The sequence below is a fragment of the Mytilus galloprovincialis genome, chromosome 5 (genome assembly GCF_965363235.1).
Source record: "Mytilus galloprovincialis chromosome 5, xbMytGall1.hap1.1, whole genome shotgun sequence".
In the NCBI taxonomy this organism is placed as follows: domain Eukaryota; kingdom Metazoa; phylum Mollusca; class Bivalvia; order Mytilida; family Mytilidae; genus Mytilus; species Mytilus galloprovincialis.
This window is the reverse complement of record NC_134842.1, coordinates 86,390,236-86,403,473: the sequence shown is the minus strand read 5'-3', so window position 1 is coordinate 86,403,473 and position 13,238 is coordinate 86,390,236. Positions and strand designations below refer to the sequence as shown.

The 13,238-nt window shown below is 30.9% G+C and overlaps 1 protein-coding gene across 1 annotated transcript; it reads right to left on the bottom strand.

Moving 5' to 3' along the window:
* Nucleotides 1-4,279: 4,279 nt before the first annotated feature.
* On the bottom strand, nucleotides 4,280-6,583 carry LOC143074809 (uncharacterized). Its single transcript, XM_076250069.1, has 2 exons — nucleotides 5,681-6,583; nucleotides 4,280-4,714 (listed from the first exon to the last, which is right to left on the bottom strand). Exons 1-2 carry the CDS (start codon nucleotides 6,543-6,545, stop codon nucleotides 4,599-4,601), a joined length of 981 nt encoding a protein of 326 aa, XP_076106184.1. The 5' UTR covers nucleotides 6,546-6,583; the 3' UTR covers nucleotides 4,280-4,598.
* Between the last annotated feature and the right edge of the window lie 6,655 nt (nucleotides 6,584-13,238).

Below are 13,238 nucleotides of genomic sequence, written 5' to 3'. Positions count from 1 at the left end.
CCGTATATACAATAATTTCTCCCTATACTACGAAACGTGAGAAATTATACTTTTACACCACAACCGAAAAATATATGTCTGGTAATTATCTCACTTGATTAATCAGTCCGTTTGATATCCATTTAAAATGTCAATAAATAATTGAATCCGAAAAGAAATTGATAGAACAATTTGAACCTTACAACTGATTAAAGCCATCTTTTTTACACGGTTAAAAATTGTAAATCATATTCAGTAATACACAGCTACTTTAGTACAAGTAATCTTGATGTACAGTTCTAAAGATGCATATCAAATAAACATTTGTAAAATGTATATAAACCGTACAGCTGTAAAGCTGTATCCAAACTGTACATCTGTAAAGCTGTATATAAACTGTACGGCTGTAAAGCTGTATATAAACTGTGCATCTGTAAAGGTGTATATAAACTGTACATCTGTAAAACTGTATATTATAAAATAAACTGTGGATATATATCGTACCACACAAGATGCAGTGGTAGAATCTATATATTTAATTTATACACAGATCTAGAAATGTTCAGCTGATATACATTTTTACAGAGTTGCAGTTTATATACAGATTAACAGATGTACAGTTAATATACAGCTTTAAAGATGTACAGTTTATCTACAGCTTTTTCGCTGAACAGTTTATAAACATCTTTACAGTTGTACAGTTTATATACAGCTTTACAGATGGACATTTAATTTGCATCTTTAGAAATGTACTTTAAGACTACTTGTATTAAAGAAGCTGTGTAGAAATAAGTTAAATTTATTTGAACTAATAGTAATTAATTTCAATTTAAAATGAGATATGAAAGATCAAGCTGAACCGTTGCCTTACAACAACAAACTACGGATATCCTTACGTATTGCTGCAAGGGTTATTTTAACATGGAAAAAGCAAGGCATTTTTTTTAACACAAAGCATCGAAATATATAGTTGTCATATTTATTCTATCCGTACGTAGGTGTGTATTGTTGTTAATATTCTTGGAACGCATCTGGGTACTTATACATCCATTTTTTTGTCCTTTTGTGGTGGCTCGGTTCTTATACATCCCAAAATTGTGTTATCGTGTTATGGTAATTTATTGTATTTTTGCCTTTTATTTTTGTCGACTATTTTCATAACATTTTTAGGAAATTTGACACATTGAGAACTAAAAAAACACACACGGAGATTCCAAAACCAAAAAACACACACTGAGAATTAAAAATTACACACTGTGATTTAATCGAAACGCACTTAGATAAAAAAAAAAAAAAAAAAAAAAAAACACACACCGAGAATAAAAATGTACACACTGAGAAATGAAAATGACACAATGAGATTTCAAAAAGACACACTGAGATGAAATAAACTGAAAAACGTACACTGAGATGAAATTATACAATGAGAATTTAAAATTACACACGGAGATTTGTGCGCACTTGTTATGTGGATATAACTTATTAGCATATTTAATCTGAATCTATTACAAGCTTGAAACAACTAGGAGACAATTTGGCGCTAAATGTTTAATAAAAACACATTAAAAAACAACGTATAGAAAAATAAAAGTAATCAAAGACCAATAGAACAAGAAAAATTCCACACTTACTCTCATTACAAAATATAACCAAATGGTGATAGCTTTATTAATAGCATTAGAAAACATTGGCACAATCTGCAAAATTACAAACAATACAGTTTAAAAAAATTCTAAGTGCCTATTATAGCATACAAACGTAATAAAAATATAAAAGACTACCTTGCAAAATCAGGTTAACAATTGAAAGACTTTTGAATTGGGACCATGCTTTAACAGTTTTAAGCACACAATTCCGATTTACTGTTAGACCATGATATAAATCTGTTGAACTAATCATCTCATGAATATTCATTAGTAATTTGCATATTAATCTCAGTGTGTATTTCTGAAATCTCAGTGTGTATTTTTTTAAATCTCGTTGTGTAATTAACAATTCTCAGTGTGTGCTTTTCAAAATATGTCATCTCAGGGTGTTCCTTCAATATCTCGTTGTGTAGTTTTAAATTATCGGTGCGTGTTGTTTTTCTATCTTTTAAAACCTCAGTGTGTAATTTCGATTTCTCAGTGTGCAATTTTAGGTTCTCAAATCTTAGTGTAATTTCTTTAATTCTCAGTGTGTAATTTTTTTCGAAAAAAATGTTTAAACATAGCTTTGACGAGAACGGCTAGCCATAGGTGTGCTAACTCTTGTCAATTTGGCAAAAAGTAAGTTATTTCCGTATTGATCCTTGAATCTTTTAAAACTAAACTTGAGCTTAAGTTTGTCTATGTGGGATGTATGAATATGTCGGTTTAAAGCTCATTTGTCGGCTAAAAGCTCATTCGAGCTTATGTTTGTCTCTGTTTGTATACCTTGACGACTCTAAATAAAGCTTGTTTATTATTTAGAGCCACGTTCTGTCGAAATCTTCCTGTTAAAATTAAATGTTTCGTGTATATTCATTGTCACGTTTTCTTATTAAAAACAAAATCTGTAAAAAACTCCCTTAGGGCCTCGTGAATTACCTGTTCTAAGCTAAAATGTCTGACTTATCCAAAATATGACTATTTCCTGTGGCAAATCAAATATTCCACCCTTCATTCCGATTGGTCTACTTTACAGAGCAGTTTTATTATTCAAATTAATTATTGGATCCTGTCCTAAAAATGTCGAAAATATTCGCCACTGAACCTTAACCATTCAACATTTAATTCGGTGTTAACCTGATGTAATAGACAAAATTCGATTCAGTAAGAGGATACGGGGCGCCGAATGGGACTCTTGTGGTTTTGTACTCAAAATTCAATTTTGTACGGACAAAAGTGACTTTTGTTCAACAAAAATGAGTTCAGTTTAACAAAATTTGTATCATACTACAAATTTAAAATTTTGTCATACAAAATTATCTATCAGCGGACAAAAGTCACTTTTGTCATGACAAAATTCAATTTTGTTACACAGACTTGACTTTTGTTACCTAATTTGAAAATTGAGCGACAAAAGTCAATTTTGTTTTCAAATTAGTTTAGTTTGGTTTCTGTAATTTAATTTGCATACAAAATCGACTTTTGTTACACAAAATTGACTTTTGTTACACAAAATTGTGTTTTGTTACACAAAATTGAGTTTTGTTACACAAAATTGACTTTTGTTACACAAAATTGACTTTTGTGAGACAAAATTGACTTTTGTGAGACAAAATTGACCAATGTGAGACAAAATTGACTTTTGTCTCAACAAAATTGACTTTTGTCTCAACAAAATTGAATTTTGTCTCAACAAAATTGACAAAATTGAATTTTGTCTCAACAAAATTGACAAAATTGAATTTTGTCTCAACAAAATTGATTTTTGTCTCACGAAAGTCAATTTTGTTTCACGAAAGTCAATTTTGTCTCATAAAAGTCAATTTTGTTGTTACAAAACTGAATTTTGTCGTCACAAAAATGAATTTTGTCGTCACAAAATTGACTTTTGTCTCAACAAAATTGACAAAATTGAATTTTGTCTCAACAAAAATGACAAAATTGAATTTTGTCTCAACAAAAATGACAAAATTGATTTTTGTCTCACAAAAGTCAATTTTGTCTCACAAAAGTTAATTTTGTTTAACGAAGGTCAATTTTGTCTCACAAAATTGAATCTTACCTCACAAAATTGACTTTTGTGATTTAATTTCCATATCAGGTAACAAAAGTCAATTTTGTATGCAAATATGTTTATATTTGCATACCTTTTAGACAAAATTGACTTTTGTTATGACAAATATGAATTTTGTCTACAAAAATGAATTTTGTCTACACAAATGAATTTTGTCATGACAAAAATGAATTTTGTCTACACAAATGAATTTTGTCATCACAAAATTGAAGTTCTCACAAAGCAAGTATGTAGCACATAGTTTTGTAAGACAAAAATGATTTTGTTATGACAGAATTGAATATTGTACAAAACCACAAGAGTCCCATTCGGCGCCCCGTAGAGGAACAGTAACAGTTGTCCACTGTTATAGAAATACTTGGTATGAACCAGGAACCAAACAATATCGACATTTGTAACTTAATATAACTAAATCGTCAAGATATTTCATTGTTTGGTTACAAAATGAAAATGAAATACTAAAAAATTCAGTAGATTATGCAGAAGGAAATTAGATATATTCAAAATGTTCAAAATGATCAGAAATTAGACATGTTAGAATTATCTGTTTACAAATGTTGCTATTATACATACATTGTAATAATTTAGCAAACTTCATTTCATTCATTTCTAAAATAATTGACTGCATTGTCTTTTTTAATGATAAGTGTTCACTTGATTTTGATTATTGTTAATTCCGACAACAACCCACCATACAAATACCAAGACCCAGAAGAATTCAACCAGACTTGATCATTTAGATTTAACTCCCGGGTTATAGTCAGTGCGCCAGTAAAGTAGCCAGTACCACTATTTGCGCTAATGTATGTTAGTGAAATATCATTTCCATTTAGACTAATGTAGTAGGCGGCATAATTAGTATTCGACATTACAGAAGCTGATATAATGTAAAGTCCTTCAGTTTCACACGTGAATTTTCAAGTGTTTCTGTAAGCTGTCAGGTTGGTGATACCTGTACTGTACATCACGTTTTCGAATTTCATTAAAGTATACGTAGTTGTTCTATCTGACGATGGATGAGCTGTCATTGCAACTGAAATAATATAGAAAATGAATTCAAATATTATTGAAAAGTTTAACGTTTTTGCTAAATATAGATTATGTAACTATGGAAAGGTGGATAGTTAGATACAAGAAACAAAATAAGGTGATTTAGCATTGAACTTGCCTTTCTTGTTACAACTCAACTTACATATAAAAGCAAGTTTGTCACAAATTTTCTGATATGATTATCAATATTTAATCTTTTTCAGCTGTGAATTCAAAAAGAAATGTTTTCAATATTCAGGTGTCACATTATTCTCGAGACATTTATCGTTAAGTAAGGACCAGACTATTGCACCGATAAATTTTATCCAGTTTCCAAAGGAAATAAAACCTTTAGTTAGACACATGTATTTTGCAGACTAAAGGTTGTGCAAATTGTTCATATTGTGAAAAGATTATAAACGGGTAAGGAAAATAGAACGTTGAAAAAATATAAGGACTGTTAACTCTCATTACCTGCTTTCAGTAAGGAAAAATGGGGCGTTGTATTTTATTTATTTTTACATGACAAAGCAGATGTGTATATAAAAGGACTAAAGAAAGGTTTTTATTTTTTATCTATATATTTAAAAAAAAAGAATCGTTACAATAAAGTGAAATCTTAAAATATTCTTCGTTTAAATTAAATTCAATTATATCTGTTTAAAAACTTGTTCTGGTCGGTAAAATTCTTGAGTGATCGTTATATCAACGATTCGGAATATGTCAATGTAAGATATCTAAATAAACTTAAATAAATCGAAAAGGAAAGAGAAAATGTTCAATAATTTATTTGTAAATAATACTTTACTAGATGTTTGGGGACTATAATGCATGTCAAGCCATTGAAATATGACTATAGCCAACTTATCCTTACTAACTGTATAACTTTAAGGATCTTGTCTTGCAGTGTTCGTATAGTAATAAGTGGTTTAAGATTATATATGAAAAATAACATATTCTTTGGTCTAACCTCTTTCTGCATTGCTGTTTATCTGCTTCTGTACCGTAGTCATTGTCAAATTATCACTGGTTTCCTTTGCTTCCACCCTAGAAATGATATCAGCTGCTGTCGAATTTTGTCTCTTTTCAATTCCTAATAATTGTTTGTTAGTTTTGGTTTCCAATCTCTTTAATTGGTTGCTTAGATCAGCTGCTGTCGTATTTTGACGGTGCTCAAGATTAAATAACACTCTTTTTGAATCCATTGTCATATTGTACAAAGCAAGAAAATCCTGACTCCGTGCTCGCTCGTTTATGCTCAGAGAATGTGTTTGCGCAGAAACTACCTGCACAGCTTGTTGTAGTGTTTTGAATTCTGCCATCGGTTTGATATTTTCCAGTTGCTTTATCTCTGTAATCTTTTGATTTAGTTCAGTTGTTTTATTATCCAAGTCTAGTTTCAGCAAATTATAGTCAAGCTTTAATTTGTTATAATTCTGTTCGAGATCTGTATATTTCTGTTCGAGATCTGTATATTTCTGTTCGAGATCTGTATATTTCTGTTCGAGATCTGTATTTCTCTGTTCTAAAGAGAATGTTGATTCACTATGATTTTCGCATTTTGATAATGTATGCTCTAGATTTTCAAATTTTTGTTGAAGTTGGTCCAGAATGTCAAACTTTGGTTGCAGTTGAGAAGTCAACACGTCAAGGGATTTGTCTACGAATGTTCTTATTTGCCCCGCTTCCTGGTGAATAAATTTTGTCTCCTTCAAGAACTCCGCCTCAGTAACATATTGACTTGTTGATAGTGGATTGCCACTGTAGTTATGTGGCCTATCTATCAGAAAACATCTAATGATCGGCAAAAATAGCGGTAGAAGAAGGCACAGCATAATATATTGTTTTCAAATACGATCCGTAGTACTGTTATGCCTTAACATACAATTAAAAAAACTTAAAATGATAATCATTTGATAAACTATTGATCGGTGTGTGTGCACATTCAGGTTTATCTTAACATATTGAGAATGTTATCAAATTTTCTGAGTACCGAAAATATGTGAACAGTAGTTTTGTTTTTAAATCTGCAATACAAAAATAATCAATATGTTTATACTGTTAAAGTACATCTAGTTTATGTTGTGTTGTTAACTACGATATAATAGTTCTTGTCAAATTTACAAGAAAACTGCTCAATGTTTAGATTTTCTGACATTTCATTTTTCTTTTTGGTCTGAAAATGCACAATTGTATTTCAGAATTGAAAACTGTTTTAAAATGCAATGGGAATTTAAAAAGCGTTGTCCAAGACACATTGGGAAATTTATGAAAACTTTATATTGCTCAGTCTTCAAATATTTCACGAATCCTCTTCTTTTTTAACACCAATTTGATGAGCAATTCAAGCCGTGTTTCAACGTTATTGTGACACTACCTATTGTAGTATGAAAACATTGGATATTTCTACACCTTGCAAGAGTATTGCTAGTACTTAACGTAGAGCAGATGGAAATAGATGGTCCTGGTTTTATCAATAAAAACAAATGACCAATGTAGATACAGGTGTCTGTCTTATGAACGGATAAATCGCATTCGATAAATAAATCACTCTAACTTAAAAAAAAAATTGTCAGACACATATATAGATCAATATTACTAACAATACTTAAGGAGAAAAAATAGGTACTCAATGAAATACCAAACAAAATATGTGTCTGGATTTAAATGTTTACCCCAAAGTTGACGGTAATGGTCTGTATAATGTAATTATCGTTTGACCGTTTGGAAAGGATATTGTCTTTCTTTCTCCAAGAGGGCAAAAGATATCAAAAGGACAGTCAAATTCATAAATCGAAAATAAACTGACAACGCCATGGCTAAAAATGAAAAAAAGACAGACAGAGAAATTATATTACACAAGACACAACATATAAAACTTAAGACTAAGCAACATGAGCCCCAAACTGGGGATGATCTCAGGTTCTCCGGAAGGGTTAGCAGATCCTGCTCAACATGTGGCACCCGTCGTGTTGTTCATGTTATTTCAAACCTAGAAATTTTATAATTCGGTAGGTCATATGATTCCGTTGTCCCTTTTAAACATTATAACTTTCCAAATAATATTTTAAATGAATACTTACTGTCACCTGGGGTGTACTTTCATCGTCTTTTTCTTGTAAATCTTGTTTGTAACTTATTTTGTCCAAGTTTTATCCTATGCTTGGACGCCATTCTTATTTGATTTGCTTTTGCCTGTCCATTTTTTATATTCACGTCTTATTTTTGCTTATGTTGTAAATTATCAAAAATCGTATTATAAAAAGGTTTTATTTTTCAGTGTATAAATGAGTCAGACAAGTCAAAATATTTATTGTTTACTATATCTGTGAATTTTCAAATTAAGTTAATATTATTCATCAATGAACATTGATATAAATCAAGTCACATGCACTACACCTGACGCGCAGATTACAAATAATAAGTGACTACCATGAATACGCAAAAGGTATCTACTAAGTGTAACTCTTCGACCAAATTATATATGTTTGGGTTAAAACTTTAATCTATGTATCACCATATTATGTTATATGTAGTATCTAGGGTACTTTATAATAAAAGGTTTTAGGTATATCATGATTCAAACACATTTTGTGTTTACGAGAATCATTATTAACAATAGTTTTCAGCTTCTTACAACACAATTCAATACAGTAAGATTTGATAGCAAATTACATGAAGTATTCGTCCCAAATTCAGCTCAATAATTTAATAACGTGCGTTTGAAACTTACAGATTTGCCCTGGCGATACTCATAATTTTTTCTTCTGTGAAATCGTAGCAACTCCGCAAGAACTGAGGGAGGAAACAATATTGTCAAACACAAATTTATGGATTCATCATTGCTATAATAGTTATCAAAGGTAATCGGTTGTTCTCCTCTTATATCTTAGGGCTATTTCTGGCGACTGTTTGTCATACAGTTTTCACATGTTTAGAGGTATTAATGTTTGTCGTGATAAATCACAGTGTTATGAGACGACATGGTATTAACATTATCGTTCTTTTCGACAGACAAAAAAAGTTGGTCTTAGGGATACAACATTCTGCGCATTTTACATCATGCACTGTATTACAGCTTTAGATAAAGCCGACAAGGAGGAAAGGTATTACTGGATTAAAGAATGCCATATTCTGTCAAGCCTAGTTTGGTTGAGTGTTCTTGGGCACTAGACACAGTAAAAGTTGGGTTGCCAGAATATCAGAGAGGAAATGGTTTGAAATACGCTGAGGGAAAACAAAAGAAAAATCAGAAAAAAAAATCAGTTTCAATTTTATAGATCTTACAGTGTTGAGATAAATTAGTCACAAATTATTAATATTAACTCTGAAAGGCCGTACGGTGACCTATAGTTAATTTCTGTGTCATTTTGGTTTCTTGTGGACAGTTGTCTCATTAACAATCATACCATATCTTCTTTTTTATATCTACAAATTTAACATATACTAGTATCATATTTTTTTTTCTTATGCTTGTTTCATTATAATAACCTTGTTGCATTGGGATGTCTTAGGGTCTATAATTCTGAATACAGTTTAAACAGTTCTGACTAGTGTGAGAATATAAGATAAACTAAACAAATTTGAAATCAACCATTTTCAACATAAAGAAATCCCTTCACCTGATCAAGAATATGACAGTTATTTTTCTTCCGTTTAATATGATTGAGCTGTATTATTATTTTACGTTTTGGAAAATGCAAAACAAAAGTCTTCATTTAAAACGTGAAAGAAATCGTTGCATCACTTTACACCATTGTGTATATAAAAAATATATTCATATTTGTGATAATTTAATGTTTGGGAGGTTATAAAACTTATTGTTATTGTAATGCGAGTGATTTAATGACATTTCGCATCTCCATTGTCAACCTATCAACATCAAATAATAATGCATAAAATAGAAAGAAGAAGATCAACATATGATACCCGTATAAACAAACCACTTTGTTTAATACATTAGGTACAGGTCATATGAAGACTTTCAACGAACTAAAACATCAGAAGATCAAGTTTTCGACTGGTATTGTGTGTTTTTTAACATGTAACCAAACATTTGTTTTTTCTTGTAACACGTGTAATGGTTGTGTTCATTTAATGCACAAGATCATGCAGGGTAATCTAGAAATAGTTTTTAAAAATATCTAATAACATACGGTAACTTTACGAACTTGGATTTAAAATATGATATGAAGCTAGCTTAATGCAAATACCAAAAGACATGTCATAGTATATCTCGAATCTATCACCTCTATACATATATTTTATAAAAACTTCTTTCTCAATTTAGTTTCTTATTTTTAATAGTCTTTTATTCAGAAGCAATACAGCGTATAGAATTTACATATACAAATATAATAGCATCAGTATATCATTACATACATCTTTTATAATAAATTGCTTTAATTTGTAATAAATTGCTTTAAGTTACAATAAATTGCTTTAATTTGTAATAAATTGCTTTAAGTTACAATAAATTGCTTTAATTTGTAATAAATTGCTTTAAGTTACAATAAATTGCGTTTGATATTTCTGGTTTAATACCAAAGCAGGCAAGGTTTTTCTAAATGCGATTTTTTTTTCAAATACTAAAAATGTTATATGTCAGTGCATTGATTAGAAAACAACATTAGAAAAATTGAGAAATGTATATGAATATGACAATTTAGTATTTTTTGTAAATAAAACAACTTCAAGGGTTCAGCAGACGTAGATAAAAGCATTTTCAAAATTGACAACGTATGGCCGTTAACAAACAGACTTCCCTTGAACTGAATTATAATGTGCGTATTGTTATGCGTTTACCTTTCTACATTGGCTAGAGGTATAGGGGGAGGGTGGAGATCTCATAAACATGTTAAACTCCGCCGCAATTTTTACGCCTGTCCCAAGTCATGAGCCTCTGGCCTTTGCTAGTCTTGTATGTTTTTTTAATTTTAGCTTCTTGTGTATAATTCGGAGTTTAGGATGACGTCCATTGTCACTGTGCTAGTATATATTTTTTTAAGGGGTCAGCTGAAGGACGCCTACGGGTGCGGGAGTTTCTCGCTACATTGAAGACCCATTGGTGGCCTTCGGCTGTTGTCTGCTCTATGGTCGGGTTGTTGTCGCTTTGACGCATTCCCAATTTCCTTTCTCAATTTTAGATACACACATACATTGAATGAATGAATGAATATTTTATTTGAAAAAGCATATAGAACATGCTATGGCAATACACAATATATACATATTGTGACAAAAGATTGGTAACCGAGAACAATACAATAATAACATGTTGTAGCTAATCAATAATATCAGATCCAGCTTTCCATGCACTTTTCAAATAGTTAGAAAGCTTAATTGTTAGAGATCTAGAATTAGCTTTCAACAAACAAGATAGTTTAAAAATAGTAGGCCATGAACAATAATAGCGTGGCAAAAACAATATTCTTATTGTCCTATATGCTGGACCAATACAAAATGGAATTCATTCTCAACACATTGCATATTACAACATACACAAAGACGCATTTCTCTTGGTATATCAGAGAGGCGACCAACTTCAACATTAAGTTTCAATGCACCACTTCGTAGTTTTGTAAGAATGTTAATATTATTAATGTAGCTTAAATAATTTTCAAGACAAAAATCAAACTTTATACTTCTATACACACTTAATTTCTCACAGTCACATATATCTGCTGACCATTTTTGTAGATATTGGTCCTTAATGCGTATCTTTATAGCTTCAAACAATATATCAATATTATTCTGATTAATCCAAATATGGTTCATTCCAAGACTAAATAAAAAATCACGCACATTATATGCCCAATTAATTTTACCATGATTCGCATCGTCGTGTAAAATTTTATATGCATCATATACAAAAGCTGGTTTAAATGTAACAATACGTAACCAATATTTTATGATTAATTGTTTTCTCAAAAAATACATAGGTAGATCCAAGCTCGCCAAAAAAAACAACTAATAGGAGCACGTTTACCTAATTTTAAAACAAACCTACAAAAACGGTTACGAATAATCTCTATGTCGTTGATACGGTGAAAATCCCATATTTCGGAAGAATAGTTCAGTACCGATCCATAAAGAAGACATTGTTGCTTTATAGAAATGTAAATATTATCTAAACATTTTAAGAGTGATGAGAGAGCTCTTTATCTTTGTTGGGATAGTCGCTTTCGCGTGTGTAAAAATTTCCCGTTAAAGTGAATCAACATTCCAAGGTAAACGTATGAATTTACGATTTAAAGTTCTTGATTATTATATATGAGATTATTGTTTTCAGGTTGCCATCCATTTCTAAACACATCTATCTTAGTTTTATCAGTGTTAACTTCTATGTTCCATCTTCTACAGTATTTGGATAGGTTGTCAAGTATTTGTTGAAGAAGTTTTGCAGATTTGGCAAATAAGACAGTGTCGGGTGCAAAAAAATCAAATAAATTAAAAGACCGTTCAGGTTTACTACATCTTCATTATCTGTAACACTTATATCTTCAATAATATCATTAATAGAATAGAGGAATAATAAAGGAAATAAAGGTACGCCTTGTTTCACTCCTAATAAATTGTGAAAGGCATCAGAAAGAAGTCCACAAGATCTTACTCGGAGACGCACAGACGTGTAAATTGATTTAATTGTGGCCAAAAATTTACTGCTGACTCCATTACGAAGTAATTTATAAATCAAAATTCTCCTGCTGAATTTATCGAACGCTTTTCTAAAGTCAACGAAAGCGCACTATAGTTTCGTTTTTCGTTGAAGAATATGTACAATTATACCATGTAAAACAAAAAAAGCATCAATAGTTGAATGTCCAGGACGATAGAAAAATGGATTGTCGATTAATTTAAATTCGTCTTCCGACCATTCTAGTAATCGAGAAGTGAACAGTTTTGAAAAGACGCTCACTAAAAGACTGGGTCGATAGTTATTTGGATCGGTCAAATCTCCACTCTTAGGAACATCAATAACAATACCATCTGCCCAAGTATCAGATAAAGTGCCACTTTCAAAAGTATAGTCGAAAAGTTTATTTAGAATTGGAGCGAAAAATATTGGACTTGCAACAAACATTTCGATAACAATTTGGTCATCTCCCGAGCTTTTATTCAATTTTAGTTTTTATCGACTTCACAATTCCATCTTAAGAAATTTCAGTGTCTAGGATATCTATGCCTATATTTTCAAAATGTTCATTTTTTATTTAGTTCAATACTTCATCACAAAGATCGGGTGGATTTTCGCCGAGAATTCTTTCGAAATGTTTTAACATAACATCATTTTCAACTGTGCATCGTGTTTTTTCGTAGGCCTTATAGTGGACCAAAATTTTCGTGGATCAGTTTTTGCAATATCTCAAAGTTCAATACCCATTCGCCGTTTATATTGAACTTGGGCTTGCCGTTTTATCCTGTTAAATCGATTTCTAGCATCTATATACGATTGTCTATTAACATCAGTTGGGTGTCGAAAAAAGAAGTTACGGACTGACGCTCTGATTTACACTTTTCGTCAAACC